Consider the following 26,745-nt stretch of genomic DNA (forward strand, 5'->3'; position numbering starts at 1 on the left):
GAGGAACATAAGCCAAAAAGCTGTGCAAACATGCAGAATTTGATTTGCAAAATGAACACAAACAGCAACAATTGGTAAACAGAAGCTGCTTTGGCGTTGGAAGGAGTTGGAAGAATGGATGTGTGGATTTCCAACCCCCTCACTGTGACTTTACTGTGTATCAGTACATTCAAGTTTGAGTTGTGGGGATAATTGACACGGACACCTCTTCTGTTAAGATCTTAGCAGTAGTTTTCTGAGACTTTGAAGTCCTGGAAATGACAACATTTGTTCAGTATGCTCACAGGTGGCACAACTGTGTATTTTATCATTTCATTCTTGACATAACTTTAGTTTCATTTAGCTTCTTCAGGTTTCCATGTGCATTTAAGACTAGTTCAAACTACACATTACAAATCTAATCATAAAAGTTAGTCTCTAAACCATTATTATAATTCACAAAAATAGTGCCTCACAGTTTGAAGGGTTTGCATCGGGTTTTTATTAACTGGAAATAGGGTAACTGAATTTTGCACAGAATTATTTTTTAATATCAGGATGTTGTGAAGTACTAGGTCTTTCATAAAAACAGTGTAGTAACTTCCCTTTCCAATACTTATCTTATTCCTTAGTCTTTAAAATTATTTATTAAATTTTTATCAATTTGTATTTTTTAAATTCAGTTGCATTAAATCAAGTGAATTAAATTACATTACAAATATTGGCAGTTCAGTATAGTTGCAGCATCAGTATAGTAGCATATTGGTTGAGTACAACACTTTGAGTAAATCTAGACTTCGATTTTTTGTTTTGTACAACGCTCACTGATCTGTCCAAGAGTCAGTCCTTACTTTCGTACCCTTTTTCTCCCACTCTAGCAACTGAAGTCACTTAAGTGATACCAAATGCAGAGATCAGCTCATTTTCTACTTGGGCTTCTGATGTTTCCAATTTACTGGAAATATTCTTTTCAAAGAGAAAAACATATCAGGACAATCTGATTTTAGAATCTATAACTGTCTCTTTTTAAAATAGGAGATTCAACATGTCTCTTGCAAATGCTACAGGCAATGTACTGGGAATCACTTATTTGTTCACTTGACACATTATTTATTTGACATGTTTGCAGTCTAGTTTGTTATTTAAGAATATGAGCAAGGAAAATTTTCTACCACCTAAAGTCATGCCTCAGCTCCAGACAGAAAGAGTGCACGGTCCTTAAAGAGCTACCAGAGGTAAGTAGTGACCACCTCCCTGACGCAAGGCACAAACCCAAAGGGAAAGTGCTAAAAAGGAGGACTCTCTGTAAAGAAGGTACAGAAGTTACGTGGGGGAATTAGCAGAACTGGAGCTGGCAGTCACTAAAAGGAACAGAATAAAGGCAGCCGCTTAGGAGCACTGAGGAAATAGAAAGCAAGGGCTGGATCAGAAAGTACTCACTGTATACTGCTAAACTAGGGGCCAAAAAAAATTACTTGTAGTTGGAAGAAAATTAAAAGCAGAAAAATGCTGAAGCAACCAGTAAAAAGTAAGTATTGTTCAGGGAATAGGCTGCATCTTAGATAAACAAATAATTCAAAGCTTCATGATTCATTTATCCAGGTCCAGAAATGCATGTGGTAAAGAAGGAAATCCAGACCATTACTGTGGGCTTTACATTAGTGGATTATCATATTTTGAGGAACTGAGGCAAACAATTTTATTCAACTTCAGAAGACAAAAATTATTTATAGATTCAGCATAAATTACAACCTTCTATAATTAGCTGGCAGATACAATGACCTATAGTTCTTCTTCAAGATCTCACTGTCTTTTGACATTTTAAAACCAAAACACAACGCCCCCAATACACACACACATCAACCTTCTTGCATCACTTCTGAAGAGCACATTTGCAGTCTATCAGTAGTTTCATTTGTTAAGATCAAGTGAGGTGAAAGGCACCAATAGAACATTCTTTAAACCAGACTAGTAGCTTATCTTAGGTAAACACTCTGTCACACAGGAGAACAAACTACTTATATTTGTAAGGCCAGCATGTGGACATACTACGAAAAAGATTGAAAAAGAGCCCTAGATAAAACTATGCAAATACCTTTGTCCTTGTGTACCCTCTAGCGGCCGTCGAGGTTGTGCTGGCCTCACAGTAAGCAGGCAATTTCCTCAACCAGACAGAATCAGAGTGCTTCCCTCTGCAACATCTCTTTTAAAGAGATGGAGATTCATGAGATCAGGGTTCTGAGCAGGCAAAAGTATGGATTATTTGAAGTTTAAAGTTTACAACAAATTTTGCCTTGTTAGTTTAATGAAGTGAACCCAAGTTTTCCACTTAAAAAGTGCCAAGATACATCAAGCTATCCACATAGCAAGCATTCAGAGCATGTGCCTATGGTTTATGTGGTGTATGTACACGCTGCACACAAACTGTGGCAACATCAGTAAGTTAACCTGGGTATTACTCTTCCAGAAGTCCTCTCGGGTGGAAAAAAATCCAATACACAGGCTGCAGAGACTACGTAAGAGCCACCTATGTATGAAATAGCAGTTTCAGACTACTGTAATTAAAATAGAAATGGCTGTTTTGTCTGTACATGCTGAAGAAGTGGCTTACATCAGGGACAAAAACTGTCATCCAGCATAAGAACATTCTCCAAGCAAACAACTAATGTTTAATTTGGTTCAGCTTAAACAAACATAAATGACTGTATAACAGACATTTCAAATAAACCCACTAAAAATCTCCACCCCTCACACCCAAACTCTCCAATAAATAAAAGCAAAGGTCAGTACCCTAGTCAAGGTACGAAGTCCTCTCCATAACAGAAAAAACCTCAAGTCAATTCTCACTGCTACGATTTAGCAAAAGAATGTAAATTCATTCTACCGTACAGTGGACCACACAGCTGGTAAAACATGTAAATTAACAACAGTCAAAAAGAGAATATATACTACTTTTTCAAGAACTCTAGATGCAACAGCTAACTGCATCATTCAGCTAAAGATGGAAGTCATTAAACAATGTAAGAAGAAACACATTGAAAGCTGTTGAGCCTTCAACAAAACATTACAAAATTTGTGCAGGAGGGAAGTATTGTGAGGCCTCTCATGATGCTGTGCCATTATAAATGAGGTACTCAAATTATCAACATGATGAAGGCTAAGGGTGCAGAAATTGGACTAGATACCAACACCTATATATTGCAATAAAAAAAATCAAAACACTGTATTGAAATAATATGAGATAATGCACATTCAAGATGAAGACTTCACAAAGAACAGGATGCACACCACAGATGTACAACACGTAAGAAGTAAACCGAATCCCAGGCTACATGTACAACAGACATTACTTTTAATAAAAAGATTCTTTTTTCTTGAGTACAGCATATGGACAGAGCTGTCCAGTCAGTCCTGCAGATAACTGAAATAGTTTCCCTTCAGATACAGCAATTAAGTAGTCAGCAGGAAGAACGCTGGCTCTACTCGACATGGTAGGTGCAGGTGTTTTTTCTGTACCCCAGGTGTACATCAGAAAAAAAGCCATGTGATCATACAGTCTAACCAGCTCTTTGCTTATGCTATTCACCTGCATCATAGGTTCACAGGCAGCAATGCAAAAATCCCTCTTTCTGTGTGTTTACAGCTTGAGTTTAAGTCAGTCCTTTCTCCGTTTTGGAAGAGAAAACCTGAACAACTGTGTGGCCAGTCATTCATCCCCATGCCTGAGTTTTGCAATAATGCAGTACAAGCTTGCCATCACTTCCGAAACACTGCAAAAAAACCACAAAAAAAAACGAAGAGCTGTTACAATTATTCATGGGCTAATATACGCATGAAGCAAAACAAAGTCTTCCCAGATAAACATCAGATAAACATGTCATGGAATATTGTCATGAGAAAGCTCCCCATTACACGAGAGGCATAAGAACACACTGCACACGACAGAATGCATTTCCAGAGACTGCATGAAGTCACATCTCTCTGGACCCCATTCACACAGATCTGTGAATATCAACTGCACTACATTAAATGCAGGCTATTACTGCTAGGGGCAGTGAGAGATTTCAAGTGCCTGAGGTGTGCTGACAAATCCTGCTAAATGCTTTTGGAAAGGACATTTAGGATGAAAGTTACCTCATAGAGGGTCCCCACTTCTTGGTCTGGAGATGGAGCAAAAGACTGGTTTACATATATGAACTGCAAGAAAGTGAGAGAGGAGATGGAGATCACACAAGGACCCCTCTGGCAACACAGAAGAATCATTCTGTAGTCAAAAGTTCTGTTATAATCTTTAAGCATGTAACAGACTATGACCAGTTACTATCTTCACTTCAGCGTGGAGGAGCAACAGGACCATGAGGAGTCACCTGTCTGGCCAGCCAGACCAAGCCAAAGTAAATGTGCTGACTTCCTTTTCCTGCAAGCTGACCCACTACTGTCCCACACAGCTGCACATAATGGTTTAACTCTTGCTCTTATTTCAGCCCAAACCACTCATGCTATTCTAGATTTGCTCAATTAGAGAGTGACCAACACACAAACCAGAAACATCTTATTCTATTTTTGAGTCATCCTTCTCACTTCTTGCTCCAAAAAATGCATTTACACTATAGGAGCTAATCCCACATGACAAAGAGGGCCTTGGGATCTGCCGTGTGAGGCAGCAGTGCGTACTGGGGTATCGTGTGCTGTTTCCAAATAAAAGAAATAAAATTCCTAGTGCTTTGCTCTTGAAGTACAGCCTTAGGCTTCAGCCACACAGGAAGGCTGTGTTCCTGAAATAATGAGATGATAGTCACTGAATCAAACTGTTGAGAATGTCCTTAGTCAATATCATACTTATTACTCTTCTTTGAGATATTATACCATGGAAGAGCAGATCCCTCATGATTTCCAGGTGAATCAGAAGGCCAGTGCATTTATGCCTATATACTTAAATAGGATCCTCCAAACCAAGAACAGAATGAACTCAGCTACACTTTAGTTGACTACTTTAATGAGCCTAGCTTTAGCTGTATGTCTTCAATGAAAACTTCAGACTATATTGAGAGTTCACTGCAGAACAACAAAATCAGTGCAATTGTATTTCCAGCTCTTCCAGTGTTATCATGAGCCCACTTTGACTAGTCACTTCTGTAGGAAGGAACCCATAAATAACACTGGCAATCTGCTGCCCAAAGGCAAACACTTCCCAACTCACCGTTTTAAAAGCAAAATCAGTCCTATGATAGTAGCTAAACTATTTTAGATGTGAGCTCTGAAGGAAACAGACACTCAGATTCAGAACCTGGTCGCAAAACCTCTCGACTGGCTCTACAATACTCTGTCTCTATACCTAGTTCCACCAGGTACACGGTGCCTACCAATGTTTTCCCGGGACACACGGCTCACAGCGTGCACACAGCTCTGCCTGGCAGACACCAAGAAATACAGACACTGCAAAAAACCCAGACGTCAGTGCCGAGCATACCCACACTGCGCTGCAGCAGCTTGCTCAATATTACACACAACCTGGGGCCAACTTGGAATAGCTCTCTAGGTGCTCCTACTCCAAGTTTCCTGCAGGCAGCTGGAAAGCCTGGATCCCAACAGTCCTTGCAGGGTTTGACAACGTGGGCCCTGAGCGCTCAGCCCTCGCCCGCTGCCCGCCCGTACCAGCTGTTCGGAGGCCATCAGCTTGAGAAACTTCTTGATGAAGTCCACGAGGCCCTGGATGGTCCGGGTCCGCTCCACCGCCCACTTCTTGGTCCTCATGATGGGGGTGTCGCCCACGGCCTTCAGCAGCACGTCAACTGCGGGGAGCGCCGCGTCACGGCGGGCCCGCCCCCGCCGCTCATTGGCCCGCCCCGCCCGCCCGCGCCGCCCATTGGCCGCCGCGGCCGCGGCCCCGCCCTCCGGGGCCTCCTCCCCGCCGTCGCTCCGGCCGCCGCTCTGGGCCGCGGCGGGCGGCGGCTGCTCCTCGGGCTCCGCCATGATGCCGCTGCTGGGCGGACGGCGGGAAGTGACGCCACGCGAGGGGCAGCCTCTGCTCCGCGAGGCGTTTTGTCCCTCGTGGGACGCCGCCTTTCCCGTCACGTGACACGCCGGGAGCGTCACGTGCGGCGCGAGCCGTCCCGCCGGTCACGTGGTGCGCGCGCCCCGCTGGCAGCGGCCCGGGAGCGGGAGCGGGAGAGAGGAGCAAGGGAGGGAGCGGGACACAGCGGGACACAGCGCTGCTCGTCCGGCCGCCGCCCCACCATGATCAAAGCCATCCTCATCTTCAACAACCACGGCAAGCCGCGGCTGTCCAAGTTCTACCAGCGCTACGTACGGGCGGGCCGGGCGCGGCGGGCGGGCGGGCGGCAGGGCTGCACGGAGGGGCCCGGGCCGGCCCTGCGCCGCGCCCGGCAGGCTGCGGAGCAAGCGGTCCCGTTCTCCCTGGGAGCTGCCTTCAGGAGCCGCGGAGGGAGGGCTGGCGGAGCGGGGCAAGGGGCTCTCGCACAGAGCCGGTCCTTGCGGGAGGTCCCGGTGCGCTGTGAAGTTGCAGAGGACGTGGACACGTAACGAGCGGGAAAAGAGCATTCTTTTACGTGGTAGAAGGCAGGCAGCTCTGAAAATGCAGCATAAACTCTCAGTCTGATGGAAAGAAGATGCGCTGGAAACTCGTGATTTAGTTAAAGGACAAGCGATTTTAAGATATGGTGTGAGCGTACTGTATTTACTAGCAAATATGCTGAGGTCTACGTAGGCATTAAAAGACAAGAAAACAGTGGGCGTTTCTTAAAGTTACATAAACAAATAACTCGTTTTCTAGCAGTGCAGTTACTTGGATTTGTGGCCCTTTTCTTGCAGCTCTGATGATTAGAGAACTCATAGTTCATTGGAAAGGATGTATCTTACTTGCACACCTCAGAGCAGAAGTGCTGACTGTGACACCTCAGTTTGCACGGTCAGGTTTTGAATTAAAGGAGAGTAACTGGTGCAGTCCTTGTGTGTGACTGAAGTGGAAGGGAAAGGAGGTGAACAAATGGCCAGAGGATACCAGATTTTTCTCGTAAAACCATCCTGATCTCTTAGTTTCATAACTGGTGTTTAAACAAATTCTCAGGGCTTAAAGTAGGCTAATAAGTTTGTGTAAACAGAATGCTTTGAAGTTTTGAAAATGTGAGTAGCAGACTGAGAAACTTTCTGGTGCAGAGAAACCGGTGCAATCATTTAGATTGTATTTCTGTGTGTGATTTCAATAATGTGGATTTGTTTGTGGATGTTTTGAAGCTTTTGCATTCTTAAGTGTCAATTGAACTGGTACAGGAGGCAAATCTCAGCTTTTTTCTGTGAGGGGATGCATCTCCTGCTTTCTAGATCTTAAGTGTCAATTGAACTGGTACAGGAGGCAAATCTCAAATCTCAGCTTTTTTCTATGAGGGGATGCCTCTCCTGCTTTCTAGGGGGATTAATTCGGTCAGACCCGTGAAAGCAGTGCTTACTTCTTTCATGATACTGAAGCTTATAACATGGGTCTGACTTTTTCAGCTGATATATGTGAGAACATAAACTGCATAAAATGAAGTTAATATTTTGCAGTTAGGTAGAAAAACAATAATTTATGGCAATTAAAATACATGTCATCAGTTCGTCTTTCAGATTATGGACCCGTGGCCATAATTTCAAAGTTAAAGATTAAGTTTCTAAATAGCCAGAAGAATTCAGTCTCAGAAGAGATGTTTCTGATCTGCTAAGAGTTAAGGTCATGGTTTAGGAGAACCTGTTGCTCATGGTGCCCTTGTATTTTAGGGTATTTCTGGAAGTGTTACATGTTGTGCGATTTGAAGCTTCCCTGCTCTCTTTGAGCTTTGGGGCCTTTGTTTTCCTCTTGGTTTATGAATAAAATTAGTTCAGGCTACCTTGGAGATACAAAAAATTCAAGCTACTTGAGAGCACTTCTGGTTTACTTTAAAGCTTTACTCTTAGATTAATTTGTACTGAAGTTCCCAGTTTTCCACATTACTCAGTAATACCTTCTTCTGCAACTTGTAAATTATGGCTTTTTTGTGTTGAAATGCCCCAAATAATACATGTCTTGTTAGCTGGCAGATTTATGGCTTCAGAAGTAGATAGTTTGAGAGTGCTGATATACTTTGTGTTCTACAGTCTTGTGTGCTGTGCGTTGTCAGTCCTTTTTAGCAAAATATGTTTTCTTTCGCAGAGTGAAGATACGCAGCAACAAATTATCAGAGAAACTTTCCATTTAGTATCAAAACGTGATGAAAATGTCTGTAATTTTCTAGAAGGTGGACTGTAAGTATTAAGTTTGAAATAAATGCCCAAGTACTGGCTTTCGAGTAGTATTATTTCTGATTGCCTTACAGCTTTTCACAGCTGTAATGTAAATGCCATGCCACTTGAGACTTGTTGATGCACAAGGAATTAAATCATTCTGCTGCAAGTGTACATATTCTTCACTAACTGAAGCATAGCTATGTGTACCAAAATGTCTTAGGCAATAAATTTTTTTTCCTAGTGCTGTAATGGCCACAGTGCCATATCTAGTGCCATGATTATTTCAGATACAAGGATGGGGAAGGAAGAGGCAGATGTTGTGTTGCTATAATCAAGCTAAAGATTTCCGGTCACATTTTGAGAGGCATTGGCATTTGCCATTCCCACTGACTCACAGAATCACAGAATATTCTGAAGGGATCCACAAGGTGTCTGAAGTGAACAGCCTATACAGGAATCCACAGCCCAGTCTTGGTGTTTTTAGCACCATGCTCTGACCAACTGAGCTAAATATCTAGAAAATTAAATACTTTGGAACTGTTCTTTGGCTTGAACTCCTAAAATTTGAGCAGGCAGCCTTTCTAGTAGCGTTCTACAGCCTTTTTATCAGGATTTGGGCTTGCTATATGAACTAGGAAGAAAAAAAAAGTTTTAAATGTGCTAACTAGTACAGTTTCAACCAAGATATTTTGTTAATAAAGGAAAACTGAAGTAGGAGGAAAATGAGGCTTATGTGTTCTGTCTCTGTATGACACAAAATAAAACTCTTTAGAATCATCTTCATAGTTTTTGGAAGTCATCTTGCTTTATCTGAAGAAATTCTGAAATGGAGATGTTTTATTTTTGAGTATTTACTAGCCATCAAGAGTAAATAGATAAAAAAACCACCTTCTAGAAGAAGGAGTCAGAATTGGTGGAAAAAGCTCATGATCTCCAGTGTGGGACAGCGATTGTCATAGTCTGTTAAATATTATATTTATGGGAATTTCTGGTTATGGAAAGTTGGTCCTCTAACACTTAGATTTTCTGTGTGCAGAGTCAGTTAAATGCTTAGCTGTACCATATCAGCTAGGATATCTTTTTTCTTACTCAAAATTATTCCTGATTTTCTATATACTGTTTTTTAAATGTAAATTATTCTTTTCTGACTACTCAGCTGGTGATTCTATCATCAGGTTCTTGGGGATGATCTCAAGTTGGAAACATTCTGGCTTGAATTCTGTAAGTCAAAGGCAGAAGACATACGGAGCTTTTTAAAAATCGCAGCTGCTTAACAAGAATAAACTGAGACAGAGAACAGAATTCTGGCTTTCTTCCTACTGCTCAGTTACAGGGTTACCATTTCAATATTTTTTCAGTATTTTTTTCTTTCAGGACAAGGTTCACTTTATAGTTTGCAGTTAACCCAAAGGCCTCAACAGTTTATGTGTAGAAGTATGTGTACTTCAAGTATGAAGTAATTGAAAGAATTGGGTAAATATATGACAAAAAAAGAAACTTCAATTGCTAGGTATTTCCACTGTCCTATTTGTTTGTAATAGTGTTGTCTGATACATAAACACAATTCCTGCTCTTCAGAAGCAAAGGGTTCCCTTTCCCTACTCCCATCCCTGCTCTCTGCCAAGCATTAATACAGAGCAATGTGCCTAAACAAAAGAGACAGAAAAGGTATTAATTTTTTTTTAAATCTGTGTATTCTCTCCCTGTGATAATGACAGAAACTAAAGGGATGAGTTAATGTTGCACCAAATGGGTGATGCAGTTCTGGTACAGAATTAAGGAAGAATCACAATAGTCATGGCCATGTAGGTTCAGCCTAAAAAATACTTTTGTTTCTCTAGGAGTCGGCCTCTTACAGCTCAAAGCAAATGTCAGTGATCTGATGTAGATCTGTGCTTTATGTGCCTTTTTTTTGGAAGGCCATAGCAGAAGAGTGGAAGAACATACCTCTTTAGACCTCTTCTCATTCAGTGCCATGATGATTAGTGAGTCCATAAAAATATAATTGCTTCTGTGACTGTAACATTGCATCATAAACTATTGCTTGAAGTATGGTCCTACTTCTCAAAATGCCAAACATTTGCAGCACAGATGTTACATGTTCTTGGTTATTAAATGGATCTTAAAACTAATTTAAGGCTTTTTTATTAATCCAAATGCCAGTCTTCGTTACAGTTTGTTGGGTTTTTTTTCCATCTTGATGCTCTTCTGAGAAGGTGAGGAAAGGATTCATAGGCACACACTGTTAATCTGTAAAGCAGATTAATCCCTGTGCAGTGGCTGCCTGCTGGTGTGGAGTGGATTTAATACCTGCTTTTTTGTGATCTGTTTGAAATGATTTTAATAAAAATTGTGTACAGGTTGATGTTATATTTATTCATGTGGATAACAATAACTGCTTGTGTGGTAAATGTAAATTGACGTGTATTGTTACTTGGTCTTCTGTTGGAATTATATCACAAAATAAAAGTTGCAATACAGTTGTATTTAGGATAGCTCCAGCTGTTAATAATAGGCCTCCTATTAATTGAAATTACTGTGAGGATTTGCTCAGCTTAGACTGAGATGCTAACTAAGCTTTTCTTGTTTTATTTCCTCTTTAGATTAATAGGTGGATCTGATAACAAACTAATTTACCGACACTATGCCACCTTGTATTTTGTCTTCTGTGTGGATTCCTCAGAAAGTGAGCTTGGTATTTTAGACCTCATACAAGTAAGTTCTTTTTGCTGCTTTGTGGTTTGTTTTTTGTTTTGGTTTGTTTTTTTTTTCTTAATTACTGTAATTCAACTCTAAAGTAGCTTAGAACTTAAATATTTTGCTTGCCTTTTTTTGGTAATATTTGGAAGGTTGTTTTTATACTGTGAACATACCAAGAAGTGGTGTATTATTTTCAGATTGTTTACAGTTTTATACGCTGTCTTTGAAAAAGTTGTTGTCCAAGTTGATGGGAGAGTGAGGAAACTGTTGGGAGCCTCCTGAGCACAAACTATTTTTTGTTTTAGCTTTTCAAAACCTTTTTTGGCTGCAGGTAAAAATGGCGCAACATTTGCTATACAAGTGTAGATTCTGAGAACTTTAATAGGCAATGCTGTGTATGTATATTTATATATATTAATATATATCCAGACTTGCACACACATACATGCGTGCATATATATATACTCAGTATAAATGTATAATGCATAAATATGTCCAAAACGTCTTTGGATTAAAATTTCCTTGTGACATATGAGCTTTTTGGCAGGTATGCCTTAGAAAAGGAGGGCAAATGCTCCCCTAGGTATGTTTCCCCACCAGGGGAAGTGGGATGGGTAGGGTGAGGATTGGTCAGGAGGAAGATGATCCATAAGCCTATGTTCTTTATTTCAGTAGGAAAGGCTCAACAGCACAGATGGTTTAATAACATAACTGCTTAATAGAACAGAGTGAAAAGATGAGTGTAGGTGGTAAATTCTACAGCCCTTCAGGTTCTGGGCATGCCACCTTCATGTAGCACCTAGTGGAATCCAGGTGGGTTTTCCTAAAGTGCACAGGGCAGACAGATCCTGCGTATGGAGAGAAGCTTTCCCTCTTTTGAATCTGTGAGCTATTACATAATCTCCTCAAAGGAAAACAGCTCTTGCTAAAGGATGTTTTCAGGAGAACTTCTTGCTGCAGTTTGAAGTCACGGTGAGGCCATGCAGGTGGCATGCTCACTGGTACCATGTGGGAGCTGCCTGCAGGCTCCTCCATTATAGTGAGCTGGCTGAGTTTATCCCTTAACCAAGGAATTTCTGCAGCATGGCACAGGCCTCTGTGTCTATTCAGGCTGTGTTACGTGGATAACTAACGCCTAAACGTACAACAGTCTCTTAGAATCTGTACATTCCATTCCTACGGTTCATTTTTGCCAAGGACATCATAGGTTATAGACTGTTTTAAAAAAATCTGGCCTGCTCAGCCCAGCAGAGGAGACATGACCTGTTCAAGATAACTCAAACAGAATGTCTTCTGCAAAGCATTCTGTGCAGGTACAGTTTCCTTCCAACTCAGGGACCCATTAGGACCATTGAGTTCAACTCCTGGCATTGCCCAGGACCCCCCCAAGAATCACACCATGTGCCTTAAAGCATTGTTCAAATGCTTCTTATACTCAGGCAGGTTTGGTGCTGGGGTAAGTATTTAAACTGCTAAATATGTCCATTATCAACCTAGTAACAAATACCATGTCTGGTAACATGAATGCTCCTAGGTCGAGGCCTCTGACTAAATCAGTGTTTTTTCCAACTTAATACTTGCAGATAAACAATTTCACCAATGATCATTAGTGAAATCAGATGTGGCAGAAAACAGGTTCACACCATGAAGCGATTTATGTCAATGCATGAAAGGGATCTCTCTTTTACATATATATGTATATGAAACAATAAATATAACTTACTGTTAAGCCTTTCAAAAGCTTGCACATCAAGAGAATCGATATATTAGCTGTCCTGGGACATGGGACTGTATCAGTTCATCACTGTGTGTCTCTAAAGCCTCACAATTCCCTGCAGACCTTTCTTGAAGCTGCATAGCTTCTCGCAGACACCTCCTACTGTTCAGCTCCAGTGTTGCTGTTCCAGACAGTAGATACAGAAAAGTGCCTGTGTGGGTAGCAGGAAAGGAAAGTCCCATCTGGATTCTTACATGATCTTTGGTTATAGAACATTCTGCAGTATCCAAACAGTGCAGCGTTAATGGGTAAGGTACATGATGGCTCTACCTGTTCATAGCAGTTTGTTGTACAGCGTTGCTTAGTTTCCTGTCACATAGTGTGTCTTCTTGGAAGTGCCAAAATATTTATGATCAGGGAAAAGACATATTCATATGTAGACAGTGCAACCTAAATTGTACACTTAGATGTTGAATAAATTGCTTGAGCTTACTACTACCCATAATTATATGCCCCCAAACTTTTTGAATTAAAGAATTTAAACTTTTCTCTAAAATGTTTTGCTTCTTGTACCAAAAATACTTAAATAGATTTTGATCTCCTGGTCTTTGTATTTCACATTGTTTCCAAAAATGCCGCAGTGTTTAATTACATATCAACATAATTGCTTAAAGAAAACTGAAATAATAAAAATGCTATTTCCATTTGTAGAAATATTTTGTTTTTCTGACTTGTATGATTTTGTTTATAAATCATACAGTCTTACCACAGTACCTACAGCTGTTGAGGATTCCAAATTCTCTTACACATTGTAGTTCAACTATTTGATTATATTATGGAGTATTAGAGATTGTCTTAGTTTGGAAAGACAGGTGTCTGCTAAGGCAGGAGCCTCCCCTGAAATGAGACCCCCATGTAAACCCCCATCCCTCTGAATTGCCATAAATTTTAAATTAAGGGGATTTCAGGCAAAAATATGGGAGCAGGAATAACAGTTCTTTATTAGGGAAGAAAATAAAAAAGATAAAATAAACAATGCAGTAAATCGAAACAACGCTGACACCCTGTTGGGCAGGGTACTGGTAGCAGTCCGGTTGTGGGATGCTGTAGTTCTTATCAGTCATGCAGTGACATTCATAACATTCATAACATGCCTGTTATCAGCAGATGTCTCCCTGGAGGGAGGAGTGGTTGTGGAAGAGATAAGGAAAACTGCCCACTTAACAGAAGACAGCTGCCATACAGATGGCAAATAGAATACAATTTGCTTGTCAATCCAGGACAGAGATCTGTTAAATATGAGGAATATTGAGATTAATTAAATATTTTTAATTTCTAGACAGGCTCAGAAGAAGGATCTGTTTCATCGTCTTAGCAATGGCAATCAGAATTTAATGTGTCTTTTACTGAAAGAGGGCCCTCAGAAAGTTTCTTATTACTTCTCAATCCCACATGCAGTGTAGACTAACAGGATATACACATGGATATTGAATTGAGCAAATAAGCTTTGTTTCTTCCTGAAGTGTCGAACCATTTTAATACATCTTTGTTTACTGTAGTTCAGAGATAACACGGGTAAGAGTAAGACATCTGGACTTTGTTATGAATCATAAATATAATGAATTGTCTAAGTAAGTAGATATGTAGTAAGTAGATATGTATAGTAGTTTATGGTGGAAAATAAACTGGTGAAAGGAACCTAGAACTCAGTATAGCACTTTGGAGGTTTCTGTCATGTAAACTGAATAAATGCATAAGAGATTAGATTACGTATGACAGTCTGCTGTTCTTTTCAGCAGAAAGTTTTTGTTGCGATACTTAAGATACTTTTGTGAATGTCACTTATGCCCCCATTAGGTCAGAGCTGTGTCACAGGTAAATCTTTTTGACTCAGGCTTAATGAATATGCTGTATGCACTACAGATCATAGACTCTGCCTCAGGCTTGATACTGTCTTCAACTTGGATTTCTTTGTTCAAAAGGCAAATTCACTTTATTAATTTTTGACCATTTTCTTCCCTATTTTCTAAATATAAACACAAATTTCTTTTTGCTTACTTGGATTGGGAGATCGATCAGCATCTGTGCTATGCTTAGGTTTTGCAGTCAAAATTTATATTCTGCAATATAAATTTTGCAGAATTTATATTCTGTAAATTCTGTCATGCTATTTTAGCATCTTTGTATTAGCCTGTGAATTGTAAGGTTTTAGTGCATGGAAGGAAAATATGTGTGAAAACACAACTAGCTGTAGACTGCCATAAGGAGAAAATGAGAGCTCTTTACAATGGTGCCTTAACTATGTTGTGGACCTAGGAGCATATGTCAGCTCCAGGAATTAGTGAGTGTCTTGGCCCATAGCTGTACTTTGAAGACATAATGAGTCAGCAAGCAACAGAATCTGTGAGATCAGTTTTCCATGGGAAATTCAATGGAGCCTTTCAAGGTAATGGTGTTCAGTGAGAGGCATGTGGGAAATGCAGTGAAGTTTATGTAACATGTTTTTCTCAGTTCTTAAGGATAAGGGATCCTGATCAGAGCTGCTTTTATGTTAATTAAATAAAAAATAGAGAAGCATATGACTGAGATGAGAACTGTCCAAGGGTAGATTGAATAACTTCTGTCCTAAAGTTTACTATTGCTGTTTAGGTAAGGAAGAAGGAGATATTCTTGGTATGGGTTACTCCTGTTGATTTTAGTTCATCTTTTGTACTTGCTTTTTTTAGTATTTGACATTTTCTATGTTCCAACACATTTAATTGCATATGTGTTCTGAGTTTTCTGCTGCCCTTGTTATCTTCTTACTAATATATGATTTACTCCATTTTTGTCTTATTTGCTTATTTTAAAAAGAAGCCTTTCATTGAAAAGGTGCTGTTTTGTTTTGACATATGGCTGAGTAGAGGGAGCTCCAGGCTTGCATATATGCAGTAAAAATTGTGTGTTTTGTTTCATATAATTTACTCTCCCAGTGTGTCTGACTTTATGAAAGTATGTTTCTTACAAAAGAAAGGTGTAGAGGTTTTATTTTTTTTTCTTGTGTTTTCTGTTTACTTACATGGAAATATGTGTGGTTTCTTCTTTTTACCATAAAATATTATAATTCTAAAAATTAAGCACAAGGGGGAGCTAGTAATAAATTGTGCCTGCATCCTTATTTTCCTGCTATTTCACTAATTTATTTATGTTATTCTTCCAGTAATGTCACATGGTGCATCTGAGCTGATGTGTGTGAAGGGTGTGTGTGTTTCAAAACAATTGGTGTGTTTTCTCTTCTGGTTATTGATCTAAAGTCTGCAGCATTTAAAGTGATTACTGAAGTACTTAAATTTTAGCACTGCTTGCCAGTGTGCAATTCATTTGATTCAACTAAAATTCAGATGAAAGTTACTCTGATTTTATCTACCATTTCAATTATTGCAAGCATCTTAAAATAAGCCAAGAAATGTTAGTGTAAAAAATCTAGTTTACCTTGCTGACCAGTGTTTTAAAAGATCATCTACAATAGATGTAGACCTAGTAATTTCTGGCATTATTCTGAGTGAACTTGTCATGAATGGAAGATGGGGGAAATTTCCAAAGTGTCCATGAGAAATCCTTGGTCAGTGAAAAATCTCTGTGAAGGAATAGTCAGTGCCAGCTGATTTCCCTTAGATTAAAAAATGTTTGTTGCACATTGCTGATCATGCATTGTAAGCAGAGATTTGTGAGTTTATTTAGTGTGTGGTGGGGTTGCTGTGTAATAGGTAAAGGTTTAAAATTAACTGCTCCAACAGTGAATCAAGTGTTGCTATAGGAGCTTTATTTACTGGAAGAATGTCACAAAAGTTTGACTTTTATGTTGTTGATATGTGAGCCTGCATACTGCTACTGAACACATGTTGGGGGGTGTTTTTAGGATTCTTGAGTTGCCATTGTCTTTAATGAGTTGCTTTGTTTTCCAAGGAACTAGACAGATGTCAGAGTGTGTGCATCATGTGCAGAGTTGGTGACTATACGAGGAATATGTCAAACTCTTAGCTCTTGTAACTAAAACCATTGGACAGAGGTTGCATTTACACTGTTTCCAATCTTCTTCTTGCAGCTAATGTCAGACAGCACTGTTCTTGTAACTGCTTTCTCCTAAGGTGCAAGGAAAGTAAGAGAACATCTTTGGTGATTTGTTTTGCTGCACACGTTGTCAAATGTGTAGTTTTTTTCTGCTTAACATACAAGATTTTTTTGTTTGCTTGCATCCTTTCTTTATAGAACACTGTTATTATTGCAATGAATTAATAACTGCTTGAAGAAAAATCCCTGCCTTGCTTAGCTTCAGTATAATTTAACAGAAGCATATTCATTTTCTTCATTAACTTGTCACCAAACCTTATTGTCCTGAGTCTGTCTCTGAATATGCTCTGTGTTCCTAGTTTGTGACAGAGTTGTATTTTTGGTATTAAAGAGTAGTCTAAATGCATGGATCATTGGTTAATTTGTAGTTTGATTTCAACATTTAAAATACTTTAATAGTAGTAGTAATAGCAAGGGCAGGTGTAATCGTCCTCTCTTTTGCAGTGTGAGCAGGATTTGAAAACCAGCGATTAAGATGTCAATGTACTCTTTGTTGATAATGTGAGGTAGACAGTTGGGAATGGTTGTCACCAAACCTTATTGTCCTGAGTCTGTCTCTGAATATGCTCTGTGTTCCTAGTTTGTGACAGAGTTGTATTTTTGGTATTAAAGAGTAGTCTAAATGCATGGATCATTGGTTAATTTGTAGTTTGATTTCAACATTTAAAATACTTTAATAGTAGTAGTAATAGCAAGGGCAGGTGTAATCGTCCTCTCTTTTGCAGTGTGAGCAGGATTTGAAAACCAGCGATTAAGATGTCAGTGTACTCTTTGTTAATGTGAGGTAGACAGTTGGGAATGCGTGATGTCAAGATCTGTTTCACTGGGTTGGTAGATATAAATACATGTCTGTAGAAGCAGGACTTTTATCCACAAAGAGTGGAGGTGAATGGGGTTACATCCATGGTGTCTGGTCAGCAGTGGTGTTCCCCAGAGCTCAGTGTTGGGGCCAGGCCTCTTTAATATCCTTATCAGTGATCTGGATGACAGGTTCGAGTGTTCCCTCAGTCAGTTTGAAGATGACTTTGTGCTGGCTGGAAATGTTGATCTGCTGAAGGGATTCAGGCAGGCTGGAGGGAGGGATGGGCCAAGGTCAGTTGTAGGAGGTTTGACAGGGCCAAATGCCAGGCCCTGCCCTTGGGTCACAGTAGTCCCTGCAGTGCTCCAGGCTGGGGCAGAGTGGCTGGAAAGCTGCCCAGTGGAAAAGGACCTGGGGGTGCTGGTTGACCCCCAGTGTCTGAGCATAAGCCAGCTGTGCCCAGGCATCCAGGAAAGCCAATGGCTTAGATCAGCAATAGTGAAGCCAGTGACTGTCCTGCTGTACTGGGCACTGGTGAGGCCATGCCTCAAATCCTGTGTCCAGTTTTGGGCTCCTCACTACTAGAAAGACACTGATGGTGTGGAGCAAGACCAGAGAAAGGCAGTGGAGCTGGTGAAGGGGCTGGAGCACAAGTCTTACAAGGAGTGATGGCTGAGAGAGCTGGGAGTGTTTAACCTGGAAAGAAGAAGGACTGGGAGGACCTTACCTTTCTCTACAGCTGTGTGAAAGGAGATTATAGAGATGCTTCAATCTCTTCTCCCGAGAAAGAAGAAATAGGACAAGAGGAAACAGCCTCAATTTGTGCCAAGGGAAGTTTAGACTGGATGTTAAAAAAAATTCACTGAAAGGATTGTCGGACATTGGAGTGGGTTGCCCAGGGAAGTGGTGGAGTCACCATGCCTAAAAACGTCTAGATGTGTCACTCAGGGACTTGGGTTAGAGCTGGATTTGGCAGTGCTGGCTTACCTCTTTGATTTATTCATCTTTAGGTTTCCAGCCTAAACAGTTCTGTGATCTGTGTCAGATCTATGCCTGGGCCTAGGCAGTTTGAAATCTGGTCAAATACCAAGGTGGGGTTCATAAATCATGTGGAACAGAATCAAAATGAGGTGTTTGTCTTCCATATTGCTTCTTTAGGATGTTTGACTTAAGAATTAAATAAAAGATTGCTGTTTGCATACAGTGACAGCTTAGTAAGTAATATTAAATACACATTGTGACAAAATGGCCTTGAAACATACAAAACTGATTAAAATTTCCAACAAGTTGCAATTTATTTTCATGCCATTAATAAAAGATAAATAATTTTTTTTCAGAAATTTGTTTTAACTTTGAAGACCCTAAGCTCAATCTTACATTTAACTTCGAGAGATCTTGACATAACCTATGTCTGTAGGAGGTATCCCTTGGCCAAAGAGAGCTGTGTGTACAGCTCTAAGACTGGAGTCTCTGACAGCACTCACCACAAGCACATGGTGATTGGCATTCAGGAACTTCAGGACTGCAAGTACAATCATCATTTCATTATCTGGACTAGCTGGGGACCAGGTACTCTTGGGGTACCAAAGTACAAACATAAATGCCAAGGAATCTGTTTCAGAAACACCCAGAGGAAGGTGATGTACAGGCCATATCTGGCAGGGAGCATCAACGGCTGGAGTGCAGAAGCTGCTTGGATTTTCATGCTTTTATATTCTGGATTCAGAAAGAAATTATTTGCCTATGTGTGAACTGCTGCAAACTTTCCTAAATTTATATGGTAGTATGCCTGACAGGATTAGGACTTGACATTAAGACAGATGCCTTTTTCATCCTGGATTCAGTGGGTCGGTGCTGTACTGCTGCTGGAAGGAGTGATGTTGACAGTTAATAGCAATGTTAACAGTCTGGTTAACTAGGAAATGCCTGCAATGCAGTAATTATTAAAAATAATGATGGAAAAAGCTGGTTTTCTTTGCTTCATAATTTGAGTTCTAATGAAATGGGAAGGAGTACTTTGAATCACAGCTGAGATTATAGTATAGGTTATGTTACTGTTTTTTCAGGATGTATATGTTTTTTAAAACAGTGTGACTTTAAGCAGAATTTTAACCTAAATTGGCTTGTGCATACTGTTTTGCCCTCTACATAGATAACATACTTTTGACATAATGTTAACCACATAATTTCTGTAAATGCCTTTAATGCGTTAAGATCTGACCAGTATTTAATTTCTGTATTTGCATTTCTCAAATGTCACACCTAATGGAACTGCAGAATTTTTGTTAAGATTTACTTTTGGTGCTTTTTTCCCCTCTTCACAGGTATTTGTGGAAACACTGGACAAATGTTTTGAAAATGTCTGTGAGCTGGATTTAATCTTTCATGTAGACAAGGTACTGTGATGACAACCTGTAATATTTTTATCAAGTAACATATTTGGTTCAGCTCCTACTTGTATTAAACTCTGCCTTACTTTCCAGAGAAAGGTAACAAAGGTGGTGAGTAAGAGAGTAGAGAGTAAGTCTTGTGAGGTGTGGCTGAGGGAGCAGGCGGTGTTTGGGCTGGTGAGGAGGAGGCTTGGGGTACCACACTGCTCTCTGCAGCCACCTGAAGGGAGGTTGTTGGTCTCTTCTCCCAAGTAACCATGGGCAGACAAGAGGAGATGGCCTCAAGCTGGCCTGAAAGAGTAGTCAGGCATTGAGGCAGACTGCCTGGGAAACTGATGGGAGACACCGTAACCTGAAGTGTTGAAGAAACAAAGGGACATGGCACTTGGTGCTGTGGTTTAATCAGCATGGTGGTGTTTGGTTAAAGGTTGGACTTTAGGGTCTTGGAGGTCTTTTCCAACCTTACTGATTCCTTGATTCTGTTAGTTAATTATCAGTGAAATGTAAACTGTTTCTGCTAAAATATTACTTCTACTACATGAAAGCTGCCATGGAACATGCCTTTCTGAGGAGCAACAAAATAATACAGGAGATTTGCATAATAATATTGCACATCAAATTGTAGAATCTAAGATATCTGAATATTCTTAGGGTGGAAAGAGCTTTAAGAAATAATGTCTTCTATTTTGTTTATGGTTAGGTTTTATATAACTCAGAACTGAAGCTGTTAAGCGTTTTTCAGTTAGGACTGGAAGGTGTATTTCATATGCTATGATTATGTAATTTAAATGCTGTGTGGATCTTTCCATTTAAAATTTCCAACGGACTTTGTCTTTCTTCAAACATTTAGAAACAATGTTGTTTGAATATTCCCAGCTATAAGAAACAAGTGTTGTACTAACTTACTTGGTTTAGAGAAATGCTTTTACTATAGTCACCTTTCATTTAAAAGGACTTGGGCATTTTTTGGTGTAATACCCAAAATGCTGAGAATTTAATATACAGAATTTATTCCTTCAGTTGCATTTTGTGCCTACTGTTGCTTTCTGTGCAGTCGCCTTTCCCCATCTGTGAATATCTTTCTGCATCAACAGCAAAAGATGTCAAAGGAAAGTAAGATAGAAAAAGCAGACTGGAAATAATACCAAGTTAGGTATCTGAAAGAACTATTTCAAAATCAGTTTGTTTCAAAATCAGGAAGTTCTTTTGGAAGAAACACTTGCACCTTGACCAGACAGTGAAATGCAGATTACCTAGAGTGAGTGTTTAACCAATACTTAGGTCATGAAAAGTCATTAAGTTTTCTAGTAATTTCCATTACTGGAACATGTTGGATATTTCCAAATGACAGATTAAAGTACAAAAGAGTTTGAGTGTTTATATATTGGCTTCTGAGCTTAAAGAATGAAAGTACTGCAGTCATTCTGTGGGAAGGAGTTTGGTCTTTGACTGAGATGTACTCCAAGTTGTTGCTCTGTAGCATGTTTCATCACAGACTATTGAATAACATAACTTCATAGACAAAACATTTCTAATAATATGTAGAGAGCTTAGGGGTTTCAAAATGTTAAATTTCTTGAAGAATATTTTACTTTGTATTGACTATGAGGTAATATTTCTTCTTGAATATTACATATCAAATGGACACTAGAATTTAACTGTTTCATCTGATTTACTAAAAATCTGCCTGAGAATCCCATTAAATATTTAGACTAGAATTTTCAAACTCTTAAGGAAAATGGGAACCCTAAATACTAGTTAGATACTTTAGTAAAAATAATACAGTTTCACAATAAAAGTCAGTGAAGCCTTGAGTTAAAAAGCTCTGAGCGTGACATTAACCAGTGCAGTGATTTTTACTTGAGTGTAAATGAACAAAAGAATTCAATGTAGAGACATGAACTTCTGCAGTAAGGCAAGGCTGCCACCAACTGTACAATAACATTAGTTGGGCAGCTGTGACTAATTTAATGTCATCTCCATTCTTCCTTTTTTTTTCCCCTCCAGTTTAAGTTCATCAGTATTTTTATAGGTCAGAGAACAAACAGGAAGATGTATCTGTGAGAATTAAAGTGTTTAATTGTCTTTAAACGGCTTCAATTTGTCAAGAAGCATAATGCACTGAGCCTTCAGAGTAAATACATTCACTTTCTCTTTCTTGTTAATATATTTCAAGTGTGCAAAAGGGAAAAACAGCAGCAGTTCCTGTTTGATCTTGACAGTCTTAGTCATAATGGGTGCTTATGTGTGGATGCTGTTTGGGGTGAAAAAAAATACAAAATATTTGTATTTTGAGTGGTCTGATATTAAGAAGAGTGAGGATTGGCTAAGTTATTTGAATGAGAGTTGTTCTGTGTCTTCAGTTCTTGATGGAGCTGTGGCATGTTGCTTTCTTGCAATTCTCTTGTGACAGCTGCCCAAACCAACATTTTTTCTTGTAAAACATAAGGTGGCATGTAGAAGAGTTAAACTATGTAATCTCAACAGCTGTTGTGTCCTTAGTAAGATTTTATGTGGTATTTCTGTAAGGAAATACTTATGCTCATCAGGTTTTTATAATTGTACAGGACTCAGCAGTGACTTAGCGTAACCTGGAGCCAAGACAGATGCTTATTCAAGAATATTGATAAGAGTATGATAAATTCATTTGGAGAATGGAATATAGGTGGGAATTAGTGTTTCTAATGTGCTGTAAGAGATGAGGACTTGGGGTGTTGGGGAGTGTTGTTCATACAGAAGAGAATTTAACTTCTCTTCATCTCTATTACAAGCAGCCAAAAAACTTGCTATAGGTGGAGCAAGACATTTTCACATGTCTTGTGAGGAAGAGGGGCAGGTTCATTTCAGTCCTGCACTCATTCCCACCCTGAGTCCAAGAGCCTAATGCTTTCTGATGGAAAAGGCATCACTGAAAGTTGTTATACAACTAAAATAATAGAATACATTCTGCTAGGGATGTAAGGGAATACTCTCTTTCACTAGTTTTTGGCACCTATTGAAATATCACTGGGAGTATCATGATCTCTTGCAAGAACTTATTATCTAACCAGATGAGTGAACCATCCAGAATCAAATTTCTTGAAGACAAGAAAATGTGTTTGCCAAATTTTCCTGGGAGAGTTTTTTTCTCAATAAGCTCTTTCTTCTTTAGAATATGCATTAATGCTTTTAGGGAGTGCATTGAACATAAGTAGGAAGCACTCTTGATTTTTGTAAAAACACTTTAAAATTGTTATTGCAAAACAGCCGTTTCAAATTTTAAAAAGTTGATGTTCTCAACAGTCTGATCCCTTCTGGAATATAAAATGTCTGTTTGTTGTGCCTTCAGTCTTCCACTTAAATACTATTTTGAATACAATATTGAAGTCTCTTTTGCACTTCATTGCCACTTAATGCATTTTTATTTAAGATTTTTTTTGTTGTTGCTGTTTCTTTATGAAAATAATTAGTGTTTTTTAAATAAGAAAAGCTAGAGACCAGAACGTGTATTTGTACGTGCAATATGTAATTGCAATGGATTTTAATTTGAAAATAAAAAACAGTTGCTGTTTATTTTTATCTTGCTGCTTCTTACATATGAGCAACCATTTAAGAGGAAGGAGTCAACGGATTATGCTAGTTATGTAACTTTATTAGTCAAAGCTGTGATTTCCTTTTATATGGAGATTGCCAAATATAATTAATTAAATGTTGTTATTTAGAAAGCCATCCCTTTAGTAGAAAAGTGGGGTAAGACAAAATAGTCAAGCTTCTATAAGGCCATCTATGCTTTAAACATTCTTATAACACTGTGTGCTAGACTTCAGTATTGCACTCTGAAAGTAGGAAAAAATGCAGAGAAAAGTAAGAATCATAACCCAAGCTATGGGGTGTTTGCAGTTTGCATTGAGTAAGAAGTTAAATATTCTAGAGACTGGAGGCAAAGGAGTAAGAAGTATACAGAAAGAAAGGTTTTGGAAGGGCACAAAGGGGCCTGAAGAAGGGCTGTTTACAGCTTAGGTAGATACATGAACTATACATTTGTTCAGAAATACACTTAAAAGTATCAGGGAAACAAACTCAATTTTGGTTTTTAGGTATGCCACAAAAGGAAGGACTGTGTTGGTTTTTGATGTACTACCTCCCGGTTATTTGAATTAGAGATTTACTTCTATCCTTGATCCATAGGGAAACTGGGAGAATGTCCGAAATAGTACTTAGAATTTTGCTTTTGAGATACCAGATTGTACATGTTTATTTCTGAAAAGTAGAAAAATACTCATTGTCTTCAGATTTAAATACTAATATAGGATTAAAATATTATGCATTATGTGGTAACCCTGGATTTTTACAAGTAAGTGTGCAGAAGGATGCCTTTTAAAAAAGAAAAAAACCCAAACTAAGTCTTTAGTATGATTTGAATGCAGACTCTGAAGCAGTGATTCATGAACCAGGTCTTTCATCCTCAAGTCAGGGCTGCAGGGAAGAGAGATATTCAGATGTATCCATTTCAGTAATGTCCCCAGCTGGTTTATGTGCTCCTGCAGTTTGAGTCCTAGCTGTCAGTCTTAGCTGTAGATACTGAAGACTTTATATTTATCAGTTGTCTCAGGAATGTCAGTTCTACTTCTGAGCCAAATCTTGGGATCTGTGATGTGTGAGCATCAGAGTCTCTTCCTTCTCAAGTGTGGCCCAGAGGAGTGTTTACACATCTACTTGTGAGCAATTTGTTTAGTCTTGTAGGATCTGCTTCCTAGAGGTGTTATGGCTGTTGTTGCTGACTCAAACTCTAATAATTTATGGAAAATGGGAACAAAGAAAGAGGAATGTGAAAGTTTCTTAGCATTGTGAGGTGGTATAGTAGATGTGTTTGTAAGAGGCGTGAACATGGAGATAGGAATATGAAATTATGATCTTTGTTTCCAACTGGCTTTAGATTAAATGCTAACATTAATTAAGTGACTTACAGAATACATGTTTCCCTGTGTTGAGGTACCTAGACCATCTTTCCAGATTGTATGTAGGATATTTTGCATTTTTAAATTCTCTTTTGATCTCTTTTAGGTCCATAATATATTGGCTGAAATGGTCATGGGTGGAATGGTTTTGGAGACCAATATGAATGAAATTGTTACTCAGATTGATGCTCAAAATAAACTGGAGAAATCTGAGGTAAGAGTGATGCACTGTGTGGTTTCTAAACTAAAAGCAGGGTTGTAGTAAATGGCCTGCTGTATAATGCTCTTCGTCCTTCATAGCAAACTAAATAGCATAAGCTGCCTGCTTTTAGTGCCAACAATTTGCAGTGTATGTCAGGGTGTTGTACCTTTCATCATAAGTAATAAACTGCTGCTGGTTAGATTTTGCTTTTTGTATCTAATCGCATTTTGCATCATTGCTATTAAGATAGTTCTGTAGTGCTCTTAAGTTTCTGTTGTAGAAAACCTTTAGTTCCAGCCTACTTGTTATGCTGGACTAGTGACTTCAGCACTTAAATGAAATTAGTTAAAGAAACAAAGTGTGTCTTCAAAGACTATATATTCCTGTCTGATAGTATGCTTCTAAGCATCTGAAATAAATAGCAGCAGTAATGCTGCAACACAAGGAAATAAATTGGACTGAAGTGGATTAGATAGACTTTAAAGCCCAGTTTTAGACACTTCAAAGTAAATATGAATTCTGCAATTTTGATAATCTGATGTTTTGATCTTCAGTGAGTGAGAAAATTATATTCTGTATTTGTCCATAATGGGCTAAGTGAGGGAACACACAAGAGTTTTGGGAATCCTTTTTCAATTCAAGTTGTTTAATTTGTGTTTAGGAAAGACATTTAGATTAAGAAAGGATCTTAGAATTACTTTATCTTTGATACAGAATATTACTGTCCCTTTAACGTCACCATATGTGCCTTGTAAGCCAAAATGCTGCTAATGTATCTTTGCTAAGTCTGTGCTGGATTCTAAATGGTGGGAGTAATTCCACCAAGGAATACATCAAAGCAATAATAACCAAGTTTCTAAACAAGCCGTTGCTTGAATTGAAGACTTTCTGAAGTTGAAGTCAGCTGAGCAGACTGAAATCTTCCAGGTGACATAAATATGAACTAAATGGCATTTTAGGAGAGGACCCAGAGAACTTCCTAGTTCTAACTGAAGTGCAATAAAGAGAAAAATGAATTTTTCAGTTTTTTTTTTGTGGTACAATCTATGCTGTTCTTATTCTGCAGTCTCAAGCTGTGCCACCTCAAGTTTTTTTAATACATTTAATTTTTTGTTTTGCACAACTTCCAAACCATATCCATGAACCGGTCAACAGTATGTGAAAAACAAGAAAAAGCTAGGTATGATGTGACACAATACATAGCAATATGTGTCTGAAAGGATTCTGTAGTAGATTTTGAACACGTACAAAGTGTTCATTTTAATGTTTTTGTCACACTCAGAATGAAACACTGATCACAGAGATGAATATTTGGAGTTATTCTCATAATTTTTTATTATATTTTAATAAGTTCTGTATATATAAGCTTTTCCTTATATGATAAAAAATAGTCATGTTCCCAAAAGCTGAAGTTGCTCAGCAGTTGTGTTCTACCATGTATTGTGTGCATATTGGTTCTATCTGCAAGTATTTAATTTTGTAAATTATGTTACCAAATCAACTGTAGACCAATCTCTGACTAGTCTTCTGAAACACATAGTCAGTGCAGCCAGCTGCAATACTTGCTGTCTTCCATTATTCATCAACAAGTCATTCTTTCTTTTAAGAGCTTTTAGTATAAAAGTAGATGGTACATTACCTGAAGAAAAACC

General features: G+C 38.8%; 2 protein-coding genes across 7 annotated transcripts in view; one reads left to right on the top strand and one right to left on the bottom strand.

Annotated features, from left to right (window-relative positions):
* Nucleotides 1–1,661: 1,661 nt before the first annotated feature.
* ATG12 (autophagy related 12) lies at nucleotides 1,662–6,010 on the bottom strand. The gene is made up of 3 exons (XM_039730854.1): nucleotides 5,635–6,010; nucleotides 4,114–4,176; nucleotides 1,662–3,749 (listed from the first exon to the last, which is right to left on the bottom strand). The coding sequence occupies exons 1-3, from the start codon at nucleotides 5,950–5,952 to the stop codon at nucleotides 3,690–3,692; spliced, it is 441 nt and encodes a 146-aa protein (XP_039586788.1). The 5' UTR covers nucleotides 5,953–6,010; the 3' UTR covers nucleotides 1,662–3,689.
* A 57-nt stretch (nucleotides 6,011–6,067) lies between these two features.
* Nucleotides 6,068–26,745, top strand: part of AP3S1 (adaptor related protein complex 3 subunit sigma 1) — a 29,489-nt gene continuing 8,811 nt past the window's right edge. Inside the window, exons 1-6 of one of the 6 annotated variants that reach the window (XR_005630018.1) lie at nucleotides 6,082–6,285; nucleotides 8,165–8,256; nucleotides 10,842–10,953; nucleotides 18,902–19,133; nucleotides 19,889–19,960; nucleotides 24,998–25,105. Coding sequence is in view for 5 of the 6 variants with exons in the window: in XM_039730812.1 (XP_039586746.1) it covers nucleotides 6,217–6,285; nucleotides 8,165–8,256; nucleotides 10,842–10,953; nucleotides 19,889–19,960; nucleotides 24,998–25,105 (453 nt within the window). In the remaining variant the exon portion in view is untranslated. Of the gene's footprint in view, nucleotides 6,286–6,527; nucleotides 6,660–8,164; nucleotides 8,257–10,841; nucleotides 10,954–18,901; nucleotides 19,134–19,888; nucleotides 19,961–24,997; nucleotides 25,106–26,745 lie in introns of those variants that run through there. The other 5 variants (XM_039730812.1, XM_039730835.1, XM_039730823.1 and 2 more) reach the window with 5 other exon arrangements.

The sequence above is a fragment of the Passer montanus genome, unplaced genomic scaffold, assembly GCF_014805655.1.
Source record: "Passer montanus isolate IOZ18808 unplaced genomic scaffold, ASM1480565v1 scaffold110, whole genome shotgun sequence".
In the NCBI taxonomy this organism is placed as follows: Eukaryota; Metazoa; Chordata; class Aves; order Passeriformes; family Passeridae; genus Passer; species Passer montanus.